This window comes from Atractosteus spatula, chromosome 7, assembly GCF_055471065.1.
Source record: "Atractosteus spatula isolate fAtrSpa1 chromosome 7, fAtrSpa1.hap1, whole genome shotgun sequence".
Classification (NCBI taxonomy): domain Eukaryota; kingdom Metazoa; phylum Chordata; class Actinopteri; order Semionotiformes; family Lepisosteidae; genus Atractosteus; species Atractosteus spatula.
The window spans coordinates 51,894,247-51,913,973 of NC_142712.1; the positions used below are offsets into that span (position 1 = coordinate 51,894,247).

At 41.4% G+C, this 19,727-nt stretch overlaps 2 protein-coding genes across 4 annotated transcripts; both read left to right on the plus strand.

Moving 5' to 3' along the window:
* The first annotated feature begins 1,084 nt into the window (after positions 1-1,084).
* clpxa (caseinolytic mitochondrial matrix peptidase chaperone subunit Xa) lies at positions 1,085-13,152 on the plus strand. 3 transcript variants are annotated; one of them, XM_088920392.1, is made up of 15 exons: positions 1,085-1,144; positions 1,646-1,722; positions 2,899-3,059; positions 3,263-3,383; positions 3,925-4,079; positions 4,446-4,605; positions 5,601-5,642; positions 8,828-9,004; positions 9,100-9,264; positions 9,580-9,668; positions 10,136-10,300; positions 10,724-11,023; positions 11,352-11,444; positions 11,553-11,659; positions 11,743-13,152. In XM_088920392.1, the coding sequence occupies exons 2-15, from the start codon at positions 1,668-1,670 to the stop codon at positions 11,831-11,833; spliced, it is 1,881 nt and encodes a 626-aa protein (XP_088776518.1). In that variant the 5' UTR covers positions 1,085-1,144; positions 1,646-1,667; the 3' UTR covers positions 11,834-13,152. The 3 variants fall into 3 exon arrangements, with proteins under 3 accessions (XP_088776518.1, XP_088776517.1, XP_088776519.1); XM_088920393.1 differs by having other exon boundaries at positions 1,126-1,144; positions 1,651-1,722; XM_088920391.1 differs by having other exon boundaries at positions 1,096-1,722.
* A 468-nt stretch (positions 13,153-13,620) lies between these two features.
* On the plus strand, positions 13,621-19,490 carry pdcd7 (programmed cell death 7). Its single transcript, XM_088922384.1, has 5 exons — positions 13,621-15,144; positions 15,676-15,814; positions 16,247-16,483; positions 16,910-16,997; positions 18,190-19,490. The coding sequence occupies exons 1-5, from the start codon at positions 13,762-13,764 to the stop codon at positions 18,314-18,316; spliced, it is 1,974 nt and encodes a 657-aa protein (XP_088778510.1). The 5' UTR covers positions 13,621-13,761; the 3' UTR covers positions 18,317-19,490.
* The last annotated feature ends 237 nt before the right edge of the window (positions 19,491-19,727 follow it).

Below are 19,727 nucleotides of genomic sequence, written 5' to 3' on the forward strand. Positions count from 1 at the left end.
TCTTCATCGCAGGCTTGTTTGTGGATTTGAGTTTTCTATTTGGGGCAGAACTGTACATTTATCTTCAGGTCTTGAAAGGTGGAATGAGATATCTAATAGGTATATCTCACTCTGTACCAGTTTCTGAGTTTCAGAACTTTCCTCAAACAGATATGTTGGCTGTTCCAGCCGTTTCTTGAAAGACGCCAGGGTATCGCCTTCAACAATGTGGCTGGGTAGTTTGTTCCAGACTCCCAAAACCCTGTGGGTAAAAAAGTGCCTCCTTTATTCGGTATTAAATGCACCCCCATATAGTTTCCACTTAGCTGCGCGCTTGGAAGTAAGTTGCATGTTCTTTTGACACTCTCGACTGACCAAAGAAAAAGTTAAATAAAAGTTTAAAATGCAAACAGAATGAAAACCAGCAGGTACAGTGTTCGTCCAGGACCAGAAATAGAAACCACTGATTTACAGCAAACTCTAGTCTGGATACCACTACTGCGCAGCATATATATATTAAAGTAGATGAAAATACCCTAATTGCTGTCTCGCTTCACTGGGTTCAATTCTGGACCGTGGGTGCTGTTTACTTGGACTTTGTGTGTTTTCCACCTGTTAACTTGGGTTTCTTCCTGGAGCTCTGGTTTCTGGTTTCTGGCTTCGGTTAAATGGCTTTTGGGAAAAGTGTCCCTGCTGCTGCAGTGGACTGGCTTCCCGTCCAGAGTGTACTCTAACTTGGGGCCGTCGCTTGCCGTGATCCTCCGGATTCCCCGAGAATTGGGAGAAGTGTACGTGCATTCATGTTTAAAATGTGCTTAACATGAGGAGTTTTTAGAAAAAGAGGTTTGAAAACACTTCAGTTTACAGACTGTTTCGAAAACACAGCATTTCACTTGACAGTACTGCTAACATCTGAATTCACGTCGCCGAAACGGAAACACAAACGTGCTAGTTTGTCTTGAGTTTAAAAAAAAACCCTCTAATGGTACACCTCCCCCCCCGCTGCACGAAACAACCATCAGCATCTCCACACTACAGTACTAAAGTTGCACTTTTTTAACTATTTTCTCCACCCCTTTGTGACATGTGATGTAGCCCAAACAGCTACGTAACACTGACAGGTTCGTGCGGTTGGCCCCATACCTAGCTGACCTAGATTGAAGCGGTAGGGGGGTTACATCACCGTGAGCGCAATACAGTGTCACTTTATAGCACGGAAAAAAATATTTTTTTTTCGTGAAATACGTTTGCGAAGTGTACTCCGTTAGACAAACAGACAGCCTCGTCCGAGGCGGAACCTCCACTTAAAACGCCGTGACTCGACGGATTTCTTTCCTCGGTGTGGAGCTGTAGCTTCAGGATAGTTTGTTGTCGTTGAGGCCACCTGAGAAACGGCTTTTTGACCATTTTGTTGTTTCTGTTTCACACCGACTGCTCATCGTTTGCATTGTGTACATTTGCAGTCACGGAAAACGGTGCTGTCTTAACGTTTTAGACGCGGTTTTATATGTTCTTGCTATTCGTTGGTTTGTGTTTCTGTGTTGACGGGCTGTGGCCTACCAACAATTTGTCAACATCGGCACTCCTGGAGCAGAACGTGCCGTTACAACGCTGTAGTGCGGAGTTAATATACTTATTATTTTCTGACTGGACTTTTTTCTTAAAGTAAAGGACACCGGTGAGCAGCTATGTCCTGCACGTGTTCGGCAGCCGCGAGACTGCTAATGAATTCCGCTCATAAAGGTAATTAACTCTTCTGAAACGTTTTTTCCTCCTATTTGGTTTACAAATGGCTTTTTTGGAAATGGTATTATATTATAATCCGTGTATTTGAGTAGATTGCTGTCCTGCCTTTACACACTTTGCTGCATTATAATATCTGGAAAATGCGAAATGCGTGTTAGTTATTGAGTTTTAACAATTTACATCTACAGTATTTCATGTAGAGCTTTTTGTAATACGTTGTTTCTCGTTTGCCCTTAATTTCCCGACCTATTGTCAATACTATTTTGATGTTCTCTTCCGTCGTTGTTGATAAGCATGAGAATTTACTTGCCAGAATATTGTTGCTTGATTTTTCTTTTTGCTATTGGCAGAAAGCACTTGGCAACACCTTAAAACCATTGATAAAAAACAATGAAATACACCAATTTAGTCTTTTGGCGTCTGTTAGTAATTATTGGAATCTAGGTATTGACTATTAAGAATATGTCTAAGCCTTACTCCTGTGAACGATGAGTTTGGTGTACTCGGTCAAAGCAACTCAGAAATTTGAGCGCTTCTGTGCAAATGTGCATTATCAGGCGATTCGCGTGTTTAAAATGTGATGGAGCACCACAATATCTCTTCCTCTTTTGTAAAATTGAATATGAAATTAGTTTGTTAACATTAACCTTTTTAACTACACCTTTTACAAAAAATATTCTGGTATTATGTATTTTTTCACAGAAAAGCTGACTTTCTTGATGAACCTGTGCATGAAGCAGTTCAAGCTTTTTAATTATCCCCTCGAGGAAATTTACAGTCCAGTTACAGTTCAGCACAACAGTTGTAAAAAAAACAAACAAACAAACATCACCAACAAAGAACTATAAAGGCTTTCTTTGTTTTTGTTTAAAATAGGTCAAGAAACTGGTCTTGTCACGGTGATATAGCATTGTAACTGATATTTTACCCATTCTTTCATAATGTGTTCCTGGTTCATTGTTGCTTGTGCTGTAATCCTGTTTTTTCCCTGGAAGAAATGTGCTAGGTGTGAGGTTTTCTTAAGTGGAAATCATGTGAATTTTATAGGCTCGAGATCAATGTAGGCTTACCTGGTGGTGTGTTGGTTTAGGAATATCCTCTGATTTAATAATAAAAACCCAGTGCATTCATCCAACAGGATCTCACTCCATTTACTAATGTCTTGTGTTACAGGACTCTCCTGCTCTCGGATACACTTATATACATTGACCAGACCAGGGACACAAGAAGTTCACTTGGCAAGGAGACTGCCTGTCCGGTCGTTTTCAGAGACAGCTGTGTATTTTGCGTCAAAGGATAGCTCAGCTAAAGATGGTCCTGGAGATGGGGGAAAGGTAATCCTAGTTCATTTGTTTTCGTTCTGATCACAGCAGTGCTTGCCCAGATCTCTTCAAACAAGTCATGCTTTTTAACAAAAAATCCCTTCGTCCATGTAGTCAAATGTTGTATTGGGTATATAATGTTAAATGTTTTTTGTACATCTGAAAAACACATCTTCATTTCTGATCATTTTCTCTTAATTTTTGTTAAAAACCAGAAATCTGTTGGCGAAGGCAGTGGGAAAAGGTCCACAGGATCTGGAAATTCAGGAAAAGGAGGCAATCACCTGCACTGTCCTAAGTGCGGGGACCCATGCACTCACGTGGAAACCTTTGTCTGTAAGTGTTATTTTAGGAGTATTAGATCTGTCTAAAAAACAAAGACAAGCAGACAACACTTCTTCAGAACACTAATACTGACTGAATAAGTCAAGTTTGCCCTTCCTCAGAATTATATCTGCAATTACATTATCATTTTGTGGTATGTTCTCATCGACTCTGAAAAGCTCATTAAGGCTGGGCCTGGTTACGCCTGTATTCAGTAACGAGGTGACTGTTGTAGGTTTTTTTGAATTTTTATATTTATCTATCTAGTGATGCAGTGATACTGTTTTCATGCATTGTCACTGTGGAATCCAGTAGTTTGTGGCTGAAGGAAGGAAAACTGAACAAATATTGACTGTAGGTTTCAGAATGAGCGTACTGAGATTTACAGTTGGTAGTGGAAGCATCACTGCGGTACAAAGTGATTGCATATGAATCTGTGTTTTCCGAGGAATGTGGAGTGCAGGTAGGCCAAAGCTTTCATTTAATCCAGCCTGAAGATGGGGGTAAAATCCATCCTGCTGTAAACTTTTGTTTGTTGATTTTTGTGTTCTAGCCTCAACCCGCTTTGTGAAATGTGAAAAATGCCACCACTTTTTTGTGGTGCTGTCGGAGACTGACTCGAAGAAGAGTTTAAACAAAGAACCAGAATCAGCAGCGGAAGCTGTAAAGTTGGCTTTTCAGCAGAAACCCCCTCCCCCTCCAAAAAAGGTGAGGAAAGGGCCCTGCAAAAAAAAAACTTGGGGCGAGGAGCCTTAGTTCCAAACTCGGATGTAGTTATCCAGTTGTTTTTTTTTCCCATTTGGAAGATTATCACACCTTTTGATTTGTGCTGGTAATATTTCAACTTAAACAGTATGAAAAATCTAGCTATATTCTTGATTTATTCTTTCTTTATACAACTTGATATAATTATTAATGTTGAAAAGCTTAATTACTCAGCTGATGTCCTTAAAGTTGTCTGATAACTCCTCTGCTATTCTAAGGAATACTTCAAGTACTTTTCCCCCCTTTCTCGCAAGATGTCATGCTTTCAGGAAACGTGCAAAGATTGCGTTTGCTAAACCTGTCTTCCAGATCTACGCCTACCTCGATAAGTATGTTGTCGGCCAGTCGTATGCAAAGAAAGTGCTTTCGGTTGCTGTGTACAATCACTACAAACGAATTTACAACAATATCCCTACCAGCATGAGACCACAGGCAGAAGTGGAGAAGCAGGCCTCTCTCACACCACGAGGTCAGTACAGTAGTGTCAGTTGCATCAATACAGTCACAGGGAGGCTGTCTTGTTTCCTTTTTTACAATCTTTTGCTCTTACTGTCCTTTTTTTCTTTACGTTTCTGAATTTCTGTGGGGATTCTGAAGGCTGTTGCATTATTGTATAAGTGGCTTTTTTCTATACTTTCCATGTTTATCAGTCAAGTACAAAATCATCTTTTTTTCAGCACTCGCGAGCAGAATATATTAACACCACAACCTGTACATGTCAGATCTGTTGCATGTGTAAAATGTATTAATGGTAAATACATTTTTGTTTGCAACTTACCACAGCTTTGCAAAAATGCTCCAATAGTACAAGTAGATGGTGTTGGTAATGAGTTACAGAAAAGCTGGAACTATCCTGTGTGTGGACAATTTCAGTTGCAGCTGGGTTTAGCTTTGTGATTGGGTGTGTGTGAAAACCTGTGGAGGCCAGCTGATTTAAAGAAAAGTGTCTCTTAATCCTGTTATGTGTTGGTCGGCTTAATTTTTAGAGGCTTCTGTGCAGATCCGTTGTCTGTGTAGCTATATGCGGGACTGTGATGGTACAAGCACTGATCCATGTGGATGTGCTCAGTCAGAAACTGATCTGGCATGAAGAAATCAAGCAGGACTCCACTTCTGTAGTGACCCTATAGCTGCATGAGCCCAAATCCTGTGGATAAAAAGTTGCATTGCAAAACTGCAAGCATGCAGTTTAGCTTCCTGTGTATGATTTGGCATTTGTACAATAGCTTTTTAATGTATACATTTTGTACCCCCTTGTTTGTGCATTACAGCTATCCTGTTAAACTTATTTGAGGACTGTATGGAAAGGATAGCAATTACTCCCAGGTGAAAAGCTGGGAGATGTACAGTACACTGCCTGTCTGTGTAAAATATCGTATATATGATGATTTTACCTGGAAAGGATCTGCTGATGTAGCCTGATAGCGCTGTCTTTGATATCTTTCTTGATACCTCTTTCTGTAGAACTAGAAATAAGAAGACGGGAGGATGAATACAGATTTACAAGTAAGTAAACATCCCTCATGTCTTTCACCACTTAACTCTGGAATTCTAATGTAGAGGATTAATAAATTAACATCTAAATGTTGTAATTCACAGCTAGTGCCATTTCCCATTCCATTGGTTTCATTTTGTAATATGCTGATCTTTTTATTGTACAAATGCCAAAATCCTAGCTATTTACACAATACAGTGTATTGTTTAAGCGTACATCTATCAAAAATCAAATTTGATGTTTAAATATGACATGCAAATTAGGAATTGGTTCTAAGCTGTTATAGGTATTTTTTTATTTCAGGGATCAAATAGTGCATATATTTGATCATGTTTGCTCTTAGTCTTTTTTTTGAAGGAGCAGTGAACTCATTTCAGCCCAGAGGTAAAGATGTTTTTGAAGAAAAATTAAGTGTCCCAGTGACCCACTTAATCACTTTTTTGCCACACGGTGATCACAAGCATTTGGCAAGCATTTTGTAGGCTGTACCTGCATTCTCTCTGGGAAGTGTATAAAAATGGCTTGAACTCGTAAACGCCTCCCGCACATACTGCTGTGTAGAAAAGAAACTGTTCAATGAAATTGCCACATGTCCTTGTGGAAAGGAATTTGCATGCTGGTCGGCATTGAATCGCCCAAAGACATAATTAACTCTTGACACTTCTGGCTAGGAATGTTATTTCTCTCTCTCATTTGTGGATTAAAAACTGGGTGTTTTCCAAGACTTGGGGATTAAAATATAGTAGCTCTATCAATTAAACTGCAGGTTTCGGTTCACTCCTCTGAATTTACTGGGAACCCCCAGTTTTTTTCACTTTCATAGTGCCATACTGGTGGACAGATAACAGTGGGTATAGAAAGCCAGCACCCCCTTTCAAAATTTGTACCTTTTGTTGTATGACACTCTGAAAATAAAAACAAACTAAATTAGGCTTGTTCCGTTTTTATTTACACACAGTAACCCACATTAGCCAACTGAAAATAAAATTCTAAAACCGTAAAATACTTTATTTGGATAAGTGAACACCCCCCTTACATTTACATTTGTAAATTTGCTCAGGTATAACCAAGCACCTTACAGATCACACAGCTAACTAATGGGTCCCACCTGTGATCAATTGTGGTGATTTTGATTAGTTCAGAATTAAACCAGCTGTTTCTAGAGGATTCCACTGCTTGTAAGTGCGTTTCAAAGCAAATAATCCACTATGGGCGGCAAGGTGCTTCCAAAAGAACTTTGAGATAAAATTGTGGAAAGGCACAAGTGAGGAGATGGATATAAAAAGATTTCAAAGGCTTTAAGTATCCCATGGAGCACAGTCAAGATCATCACTAAGAAGTGGAAGGTGTGTGGCACCACCCAGACCTTGCCTAGATCAGGCCATCCTTCCGAACTGGATGACCGAATAACAAGGAGACAGAAATCAGAGAGACTACCTAGAGGCCAGTGGCAACTTTGAATGAGCCACAGGCCTTTAAGGCAAAGACTGGTCAGTATGTGCATGTGACAATATCACAAGTGCTCCACAAATCTGGTCTGTATGGGAGGGTAGCAAGAAAAAAGCCACTCCTTAAAAAAAAAACCCATGTCAAGTCTCGTTTCTTTTGCTAAAAAGCACCTTAAAGATTCTGTGGTCTCAGATGAGACCAAAATTGAACTTTTTGGCCAGAATGCAAAACGGTATGTTGAAAATCCAATACATCTTACCATCCAAAGAACACCATTCCTACAGTAAAGCACGGTGGTGACACCATCCTGTTGTGGGGGTGTTTCTCTTCAGCAAGGACTGGGGCACTTGTCAGGATAGAGGGGAAGATGGATGGTGCAAAATAGAGGCAAATTCTTGAAGAAAACCTGCAGCCCACAGCTGGGAAGTTGAAAATGAATATGACCCAAAGAATGCTGCCAAAGCAACCGTACAGTGGCCGGAGGACAGGAAGGTAAATGTCCTTGAGTGGCCTAGTCAGAGCCCCAACCTAAATCCCATCGAAATTCTTTGGAATTACTTGAAGGGGGCAGTCCATTAACGGTCACCATGGAGTTTGACTGAGTTTGAACAATTCTGTAAGGAGGAATGGGCAAATATTCCACCCTCTAGGTGTGCAAAGTTGGTAGAGATGTATCCAAACAGACTCAAAGCTGTAATTCAAGCAAAAGGTGCTTCCACCAAGCATTAACTCAGTGTTCTCTTATCCAACCCAGTTATTCTACTTTTTTATTTTTTTTTGAAATTTTGCTTTCTTTTTTCACTTGGAAGTTGCAAGGTATAATTTGTAAATAAAACTGGTAAAAGTCTTTTTGGACTTTAGGGCAACAAAAGGTTAACATTTTGAAAAGGTGTGGTGACTTTCTATACCCACTATAAGCACAGTCTGCCCCAGTGCCTGTTTTTATCATTTCCTGATCAGAAAATCTGTGAGGAAATTTGATATCATGCAGCAGAACTATATCCACTGACAAGAAATCACTTGCCTCTAAAGTCACTGAAATTCTTACTTTTTTTGTTAAATTAGTGGCAGTTCAGATAGCAGGTTGCTTCATTCAGATTTTATTCGCATTTCCTATATCCTGTTGTACAAGTAGTGCTAAATGTTGTTTCTACTTCAACTATATGGCAGCAGAAAAAGACTTTTTAAAGAAGCCCATCAGATCTCACTGAGAAGGAGAGTTGTCACAGAATACCTTGTTACATTACTGTGTGAAGCAATCCCGGCAGTTGGTGTTTCAGTGTCTGATTTTAGATTACCTGCATAGCAGTGAAAATCATTTAATCATAAGTGTCTGCAAAGAGTTGTGTCAGAGAGCACGTAAGAGTTTATGCAACAAACAGGGAAGATAAGCACCAGAGAGATGTTAACAGTATAATCAACCTGTTAAAGAACAAGAGCTCCCAAACATCAAGAGTTTCGCTGTGGGTTGAGGAAGGAAATAACATTTCAGGGAATCATTGTAAGTTTTGAGCATCCTGATGTAGTCACTGTAGAGCCAGATTTAAACACTGTATGCAGCTAATTGGCATTTTGCTGTGTTCTTAATTTGATTTTGACTACTTGTATGTCGTTGTGTAAATGTCAGTGTTTGTTGAGATTTGTCTGGAGGAGCGTTTGCCCTGTGTGTGTAGTTTGACAGGAATTTGAGGTATAACATCCGTATCGCTATCTTGCCTCTTCAACCTCCAACCTTGTGTTGTTTCAGAGTTGCTGCAGATTGCTGGGATCAGTCCACATGGCAATGCCCTGGGAGCATCCATGCAGCAGCAGGTGAACCAGCAGAGCCCTCAGGAGAAGCGAGGAGTTGAGGTGCTGGATTCGAACAACGATGACATTAAACTGGAAAAAAGCAACATCCTGCTGCTCGGCCCAACTGGATCAGGTGGGTGCAGAAACAAATAAGTATTGGGAAAGCCTGCATGCGTTGTGTGCGTGTGTTTTTAGCACATTTCTCCTCCTTGTGTGCATTGTCAATAGGTAAAACTCTGCTGGCTCAGACCCTTGCAAAATGCCTCGATGTCCCTTTTGCAATTTGTGACTGCACTACACTGACTCAGGCAGGATATGTGGGGGAAGACATTGAGTCTGTCATCGCCAAGCTGCTGCAGGACGCTAACTACGCTGTTGAGAAAGCACAGCAAGGTGGGTAACAGAAAGGCACTCTTTCCTCTGGTGGGAATTGTTTCTAATGTAGAGAAAGGGATCTAAAGTCTGTCAAGATAATCCTCTAAATGCTTTAAAAATTAAAATTGGTTAATGAAAAAGTTCCACATTATCAGCTGCATTAGGGAATATCATATATTGACTTATTTTTATGTAGTAACTCAATTTAGATCAGTATTTTTTTCACTAGTGCTATAATGCAATTGTAGCGGTTAAAGGATCACTGCAAGCTGCATTTATGAGTGCCCAGAGAGATTTCATCTGGCTTCTTGGGGCTTTCTGCTCATCTCACAGGAATTGTCTTCTTGGATGAGGTTGACAAGATCGGCAGCGTGCCGGGAATTCACCAGCTGCGAGATGTGGGTGGGGAAGGCGTTCAGCAGGTCAGTGTTGGAAAACAAAATTGTTCTTTAGAGGCAGTGCAACAGTGCCTTAGCCTTGTCTCATGCAAGGAAGTGAAACTGCTTGAAACCTTGTGATAGTAACCTTCTACAGCAGCATAACTCAGGGATATATTTTTCTCGGCTATCTGAATTAGCCAGGATATAGCATTTGAATAACCTATAAACATGTTGACAAATGTGCTTTTCGTACACAAGTACCACTATCTCATTGATCACATGTTGACAGCTCTGTCCTTGACCAAATCGTGGAGAAAGCATACTAAAAGGTTTATTTACCCTTCATGAGATTTTAATGTCTGTTATTATATGGGTGTTTAACACATCTTTTGTGACCTTGTTGATGTATTGAAAAGGAATTTGTGTACATTACATCCCAAAACAAAATCTCAAGCCCAAGAAGTAGTTTTGCCCTTGTATGACTTCCAGTTGCTTTGTTTTTGGCATAGGGTCTGCTGAAGCTCCTGGAGGGCACCATTGTTAATGTTCCAGAAAAAAACTCGAGGAAACTGAGAGGAGAAACTGTGCAAGTGGATACTACCAATATCCTGTTTGTGGCTTCAGGTGCCTTCAATGGATTAGATAGGATCATCAGCAGAAGGAAAAATGAGAAGGTTGGTGTTGGTTAGTAAGTTGCAGTAGCAATATAAAATAGATTATTGTGACTTTGAGAGTGCTCAGGCATTACACATTCTGATTATATTTAAGGCCACAATTCTATTTTTATTCTATAAAAATGCCAGTGAGATCTTGCTAATTTCTGATGTACAAACATGATGCCGTTATAAACTGATAGTGGAGCATTCCAAATAAACCTTATTTTTTAATGTGATTTTCTTTTTTGTTTCCATAAATGAAACTTTATAAAGGTGGCTTGCTTCTTATGAGTAATTCATACAGATGTTCCACTCTTTGAAAATCAAGAGCTTACGGCCTGGTTTTAAGTACAAACGGGTTTATGATGCACTGTTTGAAAGTTTGTCGAAGTCCTCCTTTGCTTTTTAATTCCCTGGCAATTCCCACTCTGTCTGCCGCAGTACCTGGGGTTCGGCATACCGTCCAACCTGGGGAAGGGCCGCAGGGCTGCGGCGGCGGCCGACCTGGCCAACTCCAGCGGAGAAGGAGGCACCGTGCAGGAAATCGAGGAGAAGGACCGCCTGCTCCGCCACGTGGAGGCCCGGGACCTGATCGAGTTCGGCATGATCCCGGAGTTTGTGGGGCGTCTGCCAGTGGTGGTGCCTTTGCACAGCCTGGATGAGGACACGCTGGTTCGAATTCTGACCGAGCCTCGCAATGCCGTGGTTCCCCAGTACCAGGCGCTGTTTAGCATGGACAAGGTGAGCTCTTGCTGGCCTTTAAATGTCTTCTCTGCTCCTAATATCAACAGAGCATCCTGCATGTTTTAAACCTCCTGCTGAAGATGAGTCTGGGTGCCATCACATTAATAAAATTGCAAGTTACTCCCTGGATGCTGACAGTAAGAAATTGTGCTCATATTGACACATGGCATGTCATCTGCTATATGTCATGTTTTATTGAAACGTGCTGTCCAATCTGTTGTAGTTTATTTTTCAAATCCTTACCCCACTTACTGCTCTAAAAAAGGACAAAACTCATAATCTGCCATCTTACCATATATAATGATTTCTCCGAATCTTTTTGCAGTGTGAACTCAGTGTAACCCAGGGTGCTTTGAGGGCCATAGCCAGGCTGGCTTTGGAGAGGAAGACAGGTGCTCGTGGGCTGAGATCTATCATGGTAAGAGAATGGAAGTTAACTTACGATAGTAGTTTACATGCTGGTATGGTGTTCAAATGGAATGATATGTGTGTGGGTTTTTTTTTGCATTTCATTAAATGGTAACAGGAGAAACTGCTGCTGGAGCCCATGTTTGAAGTGCCAAATTCTAACATAATGGCTGTAGAACTGAGCAAAGAGGTGGTGGAAGGGAAATCTCTGCCCCGGTACATCAGGCAAGTATCCTGTCTTTCAAGGGTTTCAAAAGCTTTGTGGAATCGCAAAATTGTTCATACTTACACACTTTGTTTTATTTTAGGGCACCAGCTAAAGACCCCTCTGAAGAGGAGTACGACTCGGGAGTGGAGGAAGAAAGCTGGCCGCGACAGGCAGATGCGGCCAACAATTAAAGTGTTGCAGTTTATTTTCAGAAACGTTTTCTCAAATAATAAAACACGGAATCTTATCCTTTATTCAAATAAGCTGTGGATCTTATGAAATCCATTATTCAGAACTGTTAAAACAAGATATCAGTGGAGAGAGGCCTGATGTCTACATTGGAAAGTGATTATTTACAGCCAGGGTGTTTGTATAATAGTGGTTTGTACAATGAACGTTTTGCTTCACAAAAAAACTAAGATAGTTTTCCAAGTATATTGGAACAAAACACTTCTTTAATATTTGAACAATCTTATTTCCTGCAAAAGTATTCTCATAATACAAGGTGCATTAATTATCTGAACTTTATAAATTTCCTAATGTTGGGGTGAGGGGGCTAAGGTATTTGTCTATATTAAGGATCCTTGTATTTTATTCTTGCTATGTTACATAAGTTTTATTCTGGTTTCAAAGTATATTGGTTGAAATGGTTTGGGAACCAAACAGATGACAATGGGATCATGAATCTTAAAACAATTAGGTAGTTCTTCCATATTGCCAAGAATTAGGATAATTTAGCCTAACCTATCTTTCTCATTCATGCATGGCATCCCACAACCAAATTCAAAATAACTTTTTTTAAGAAATCTTAGCTGATAAGCTGTTTAGTTGAATCCAGGTTGCAAGTATCATGCGGTTCATTTCAGTTCTATTTCAAAAGGTCTTTTGTGGTCACCAATGTTCAATGACCACACGTTTCTCAAACTGTATTTTTTAAAATATTTTTTTTATTTAAACCAGAACATTTTATGGGGTGAAATATTAGTCATTTTATAGTTGTTAAAAGGATTAAATTCCTATATAAACTGATGCAAGAAGGGATATTTCCTGTATTTGTATCCCATAAGAGGTGATTGTGTGCTGTTTGAGCTGCACATTATGAAACAAGTAGCTTGATAAGCTCAGCAAAGTTTAAAGATCTGGGTCATCAGCAGTGATGGACGGCCCTGTTCTCTCCATTGAACTGCTTGCCAGTCTTCTGGAATGTCCGTCTTGTCTCCTTTGTGAAGGATAGGACTTTCATGGACATCAGCCACTAGACCTATATCCTTTCCCCAGGAATTTCCTGCTGTGTTGGCTGAGTTCTGTGTGCTGATTTTAGATACGCTTCAGTTTTTTCTTCCACTTGAAGCTTTATGAAGCTTTTTAGTAATGTTTAAGTTTTAAAATGCACCCTTTCTCCCTGATATTTGCAGGGTAAACTCTTTTTTTGCCCAAAATTCCTTTGTAAAAAAATGATTTGTAGATGTGATTGTTTAAATATATAAATAAAAATGTACATACACATCCATGTATAAACTGATTTCTTTGAAATACTGCCGTAGCTTATATCAAAAATAATATGCAATATAAAATTCGTTTTTACGTTTGGACTTAGACCCTAATTATAATATTTAAATTGCAAGATGTTTTCTACAGTGTTGCTATGACGACGTGGTGTATCAAACTGGAAGTCATGTAAAGTTTAGTTTAGGGTCGATAATACTACCATTTCCTGGTATAACCAATATTACATTTTATTTTTAAAACCACGTGCCCTAGGAGATGTATTTAGTGTGTGTATTTGTAGCTGAAACGGTTTGGGTTTACGTATGAGGCGGCAGGTTGTGTGCTAATGACCGCAATTGTAAAAGTAAAAATGCGCACCAATTCGTGTATGGAAAAGCGAGCGGGCACTGCCCTTCCACAACACGAGGTGGCGCTCTCCAATTTCTCAAACAGTACATACTTTTCGCATGTCTACATCTTGACGGAAGTCGTTGCTAGCGACTTCTTTTGCGAAGGGTGTTTTGGTCGTGTGTGTAGTTTATTTAAACGTATCGCAGGGTTTGGGAAGATAAAGATTTCGGAGAGGATATGTACTTCCAAATATTAATAATCATTTAGTGTTTGAGGCCAGATGGACAGACCGCCACCATTTCATCATTTTTCTGGTAGACCCCCGCAACAGTCGTTAATGAATCCAGGATTTTCGGAGGGAGCAGCTAGCTTCTCCAACCCGAGGAGTGGAAGTTTTCCCAGGGCACCCCATGCACTGGGATACGGGCCGTCTGATTTTGAAGCTTTTCAGGGCTCAGGACAAAGGAACCAAGGGACACTGCACAGCAGCGGAGTCGTTGCGGGTTTTTGGTCTGGGCAAAATGCGTTCCGGCAGTCTCAGCCCCCACCCGAGCACATCACGCCTGGAAATCAAAGATTCAGCGCAGTTCAGGCGGAATGGTCAGCCTTTCCACCTGCCCTGGATTCTGGCAGGCAAGAGCAGACATACAAACACCAGTTCTCCCAGTCCCAGGGTTACAGTGGTGCCGCACCAGACCTCGGGCCCCGGGTCAACGACTTCGACCCAGCGAGACCTCCGCCTTTACCCGGCTTGGCACCGGATCATTTTCGCAGCCGGCTTGAGGATGAGTCGAAGCGAGGTGCCGCTGGCGGGCCACACACGGAGCGGGACTACAGGCCACAGTTGGCCTTCACACCGAGACCCGGACACCCGTGGCAGCCGAACCCAGAAACCTCTCATTTTGACAGGATCTGCGAAGACCCCCCTCACTCTTATTCTCACGCAAGACCGCCACAAACTCAGCCCGGTTCGTCGTTGACGGATACCTCCGGTCTGAGCTGCCAGAGACAAAATGACCCCCAGAACAGACTTTCTCAAAACGCGTCGCGGCCAGACCGCAACCCGCCTGGACATTACAGCGGAACGCAGGAAGAGCAGTATCGGAGCGGACGGGATCCGGCCGTCTTTGAGAGAGACGGGGACGGCCGGGGCTGGGAGAGCGGCTACGCAAGGGGTTTCCAAGCACCGGCTGATGCCGAAAGCAGACAAAGACAGCAAGATGAGCAATGGATTGCACGGTTTTTGACAAAAAGGAGAAACGTGACAAAAAAGGACCCGGTGTGTGCAGGAAGTGGCTGTTCTGTAGGGGAGGTTAAAGACGTTCTGTACAGTGCGGCTCGGCTCGTCTCGGATTTATCACTGGCTTGCCGCTTGCTCAAAGAAAATGTGGAAAACGAGAGCTTCTGGTCCGAGTCGTACGCCAGAGCCCTGGAGATGAAAGCCGAGCTTCAGAAGAAATTACATCTTCTAACCGATTCAGCTCGCATCGAGAGAGTCAAAAGGAAGCTGGCGACGATCAGTAAAAAAAGAAGCAGGCAGCGGCAGAAAAGCCGAGAGCGACTGGTGGAGAAGCAGGAGGAGGAAGCAAGAGCCGCCGAGAGGGAGGCGGCCATAGACAAATGGAGAATGAAGCGCATCCAGGAGGTTGAAGAGAAAAAGAGGGTAACTACTGTTGAGCAAGAAGTCGTTTTGGGCCCCTTTAAAGCAGCAAAGCCACCACAGCTTTTTGGGGGTTTTTGTTCCACATAAGATCTGTGTGAAGCTGTCAAGTGGCAAGACGGGACCTTGTTCTGGATCTTAAAAGATCACCAAACCAGAGTTTCTGCTTCTGTTACTGATACTGATTTATGTACTGGTGACCCTTGCCATATCCCCCTAGGGGTCTATCAGTTGCATTTAGTAATTGACATGTTAATGCATTTCCAAAGGGTGCATGAAAGGATCTCTGTAGGGAAGCCTTTTTATGAACTTTTAAAGGAAATGAAAGAGCAGCTTTCCTGTTATACACTGTTATACACTTTTCTCTGTTTTCACTTTTGTATCCACCAGGTTCTGCTTAGATTGCTGCCAAAACAAGGAGCTCGAAAGAGGAATCTTTTTTTTTTATCAGTTCGCTCCAAGCCTTAATGTCACCGGCGATTAACATAATCAAAGTTGTACCACTGAAAGCTCTTTCCTTTGTGTTCACAACAGGAGCAGGAGCTGAAGGCGGCAGCAGACAGTGTGCTCTCCGAAGTGAGAAAGAAACAGGCAGACTGCAAGAGAATGGTGGACATTCTGCGCTCCCTGGAAAAACTGCGCAAGCTGAGGAAGGAGGCGGCGGCCAGGAAAGGTGAAAGCAGCCCAGTCACGGCACCAGAGTGCCCCCAGAATGGAGACTAACACGGGGCAGTTTGTTGTGGGCAGACAGCTGGCGTGTCCAGATTATGGAGTGCATTCGTGTATTCATCGACTCAGCACTCGGCATGTGTATTTATAACCTGCGCAGATACATGCCGTTCCTCAAGTTCCCAGTACCTCAGCACACCTCTAATCCCTTTGTGTTCTGTGGTGATACAACACATTATTGTCGTGGAACAATTAGGAGGTTAGCATGTAAAGTTTAAGTAATATTGAACAGTGCTGTTGGTGGACCTATCTCCTAAAGTCACAAACCACTGATTAAACCCACAGATGAATGTAGCCCAGAACAACCCTGCGTGTTTATAACATTCCGTGACTAGCTCCCAGCGCTTATCTTTCATGCGGTTGTATTGCTGTGCAGGAATATATCCCGAGAAGGAAGCGGACGAGGTTTTCGAGGGGCACCTGACCAGGCTGCGGGCTCTGATCAGGAAGCGCACGGCGGTGTACGGCGCCGAGGAGAAGGCCCTGAGGGTCATGCTGGAGGGGGAGCAAGAGGAGGAGCGCAAGAGGGAGCAGGAGAAGCGGCAGAAAAAGGAGAAGGAGAAGCTTCTGCAACGGAAGCGGGAGGTGGAGGCCATGCTGTTTGGCGAGTCAGGTAACTCGGCGTGAACCTGGGGAAGAGAAATCCTGAAAATATTTCAGTTGCAGGTATTTAATTCCCACACTGTGTTTGAGAAAGCAAGGTTAGCGTGTGGGGGTTAATTTGACACCTTCCCAAAGAAATCAGACATAGAGGAATTTTGATTGCAATCCACATATTTTTAGGCTAGGATTTCTCACTTCAGGTATTCCTTGAATGAAGTTCCTGAGGTTGTACTGGTTTGAGTCATAGTACTTTTCATCATTTAGAGGGGCAATTTAATTAAAAAAAAATCCAATATAATTCATTTTTTGTTATTTCCTCTTAACATTTTTGCTTAAGATGAATTTTAAGGGAAACTGGGGGGAAAAAGGTGTTTGTTCATCCAGAGTGTTGGAGTGACCGGGAGTGAAGCGCTTGAGTCTTGTCATTATTTTACAGCTGAGATGCATCCAGAGCATCCACTCCAGCCGTTCCGACAGTACTACTTGCAGGCAGATCATTCTTTACATGCCCTGATACAGATAAGGTAACTGACGTCACATTTTCTTTGTGCTCTGGACTGGTCTGGGTTTTTGTTTTTGCACTGTACTTATGCATTTCAAGAAAAACTTTCACTTTACCTTGAAAGAAGCAAATGATTTTAAGGAGTTGCATTTGTATTGCCATTCATGGCATTACTTTAACATTTTTTTTTTCATATTTATTGTTTGTATAAGTTTTCTTAGTTTTACGTACAATAATTATCGGAAATAAATTTGCTAGAACATCAGAAAATATAAAGTATTGCAAATATGAGCAAGTATAAAGTCTTCTAATTAGCATTCATTCCAAATTCAACGAAGGGTGCAGAGCCAGGGAGAAAGGAGGGAAGAGGAAAAGGAACATTCAGAAACATAAACTGAATATTATTATTGTATAATAAAAATAATCCGCCTCTCTCAATGTCTCTCAAAGACCTCCTTCTGGAGTCTCAACTAATAGGTTAGTTTTCCCATCTCATCATTCTCTGAAACGAAAACCATCCAGTTTTCGTTGGTTGGAGGATCTCATTGGAGACATTTATTCTACTACTGCTAATAATATCCTTACACTTTTCTGGAAACCACTCAAAGCACTTTACAGGTAATGGGGACTCCTCCTCCACCAATGTGTAGCATACAAAGACCTCAATTTTACAACAGTCTTATGTCTCATCCGAAGGACGGCACCTTTTTACAGTAGTGTCCCCATTACTATACTGAGGAAATAGGACCCACACAAACCGCAGGGTGAGCACTCCCTGCTGGTCTTACTAACACTTTTTCCAACAGCAACCTTAGCTTTCCCACGTAGTCCCCCATTCAGGTACTGGCCAGGCTCTCGCCTGCTTAGGCCCAGTGGGTTGTCAGCTGTGATTTGCAGGGAGATATAGCTACTGGAATTATAATTTATGTATTATACTGTAGGTTTCCTGCTCACTGCCATTAATACCTTAAGCAGGTAGGTACCCTTCCCTCATCATGTATTATTTTTAAACTTGATATTAGTTCCATTTTGAGTAAGTGATTATTTGTTGTATTTTAATTAGAGAGAATGTTGACATTTCTTTGTCATTAATTTGAAGGTGATGAAAAATGTAAATTCTGATTTAATCAAAATTCATCTGAAATGATTTCCTCTCCTTGATTGACTGATAGGAGTTTTCTTTCTGCTATGTCTGTCCTTTGCTTTTCCCCCAGGAGGGAATGGGATCAGTATCTGGTTCCTGTAGGCCATCCGGATGGCAGCTTCGTCCCTCAGGGTTGGGTCCTACCAGAGCCACCCTCAGATGAAGTGTGGGCCACCGCCCTGGTCAAGGCCGACTGAACCCCTGAATCACGATGTTCAGAGAGACTGGCCTGACATGTGACACTGCCTGAGATACCACGATCCTCACCATACATTCTGTACAGCTCTGAGCCTAGTCTGGTAAAGAACAGATGGACTTCCAGCCTTCTCAGTGTCTCAGTGCAAAATAGAAATGTCCCAGTCCGGTACAAAGCTGAACTCTTTCTCCAGAAATGTATCAGTTCTGGATTCTGCTTTATTATGTCTTTCTGCAGTGAAAAGTTTTATAGATGTGTGCCATATGTTATTTTCTTTCAGCAGTGGGACATTTTATATATTTATTTTTGTAAATAAAAAGAGATCCACTTGATAAACTTGTCATGTTTTATAACACCACATACTATGGATGGGAGCTTTAGTTTGATTTTGACAGTCACACAATATTGTTAGGGTATTACAGTGCAAGGAGGTTAAAATCCCACTGTACGATCATTCAGAATTTACAGTACATTTTTGCAAAATAAGTGATGTTTTCTGATCTGCTTGTTTAAGTTAACGTGTTAACGTTATTACCCAACGTTATTTCCAAGTGGAGTCCTTCCCCTCACTATGTGTTGTTGGTGGTAAACAGACGACGCTAGTTATCCTGTTATGTCAGGGGATTAATGGGTTTTGAGAGAATTAGAAGGTGTCATCGCTGATTCCAGGCACGTCATCCAGTCTGAATAACCGGCTGTGTAGCACTTTCAAGCTCAAATACCTCAGAAGATTTCAACAGCAAGGACTTCTCTTAGAAAAATACAGGTGAGTTCTTCTTAAGAGCCTCATGACCGCCAACTCCCGGAGAATCATGACTTGCTGGAGAACTGTATGTATTGTTTTTGGCATGTAGTATGGGCATGGATCTTCATCTGATCTCTCAAGAACCTTGGAATTTTTTAATTAAGAATGGAAAAAGACTTAATTTTGGCATACAAAACTGATCATCATTGTCTTCCCACATCTTGCCTCCAAGATGATGGTGAGCATAGCTGGCAAGAGATTTGAAAGAAAGGAGAAGAAACTTGTATTTCTGAGATTTTTGCTTTCTTTTTTTTAATTCTGGAAGGAGTCTATTGAAGATATTCTAATTCCCAAGTGTGGTTAGTTACAATACTTTGTTTTTGTAAAAAGATGTAGTAATTTTAATTAAACTCTTAATATAGAGTAGAAACTGATGTGTATTATTTGTTTAGTATGTATCCATATGCTTCGGTACATTTCTCAGCATTCTTTCTGAGGAAGGAAACATTGAATTATATCTCCCCAGGTATGCTTTCTGGATAATGGCGTAGTATTTTAAGCTATGTTACCTTAGTGGAGGTGATTTCTTTTCTAGTAAGTGAACAAATTAAATTAAATATACCTATAATTAGATCATAGAACATTTGATTCTCCTAACTTATTTTTA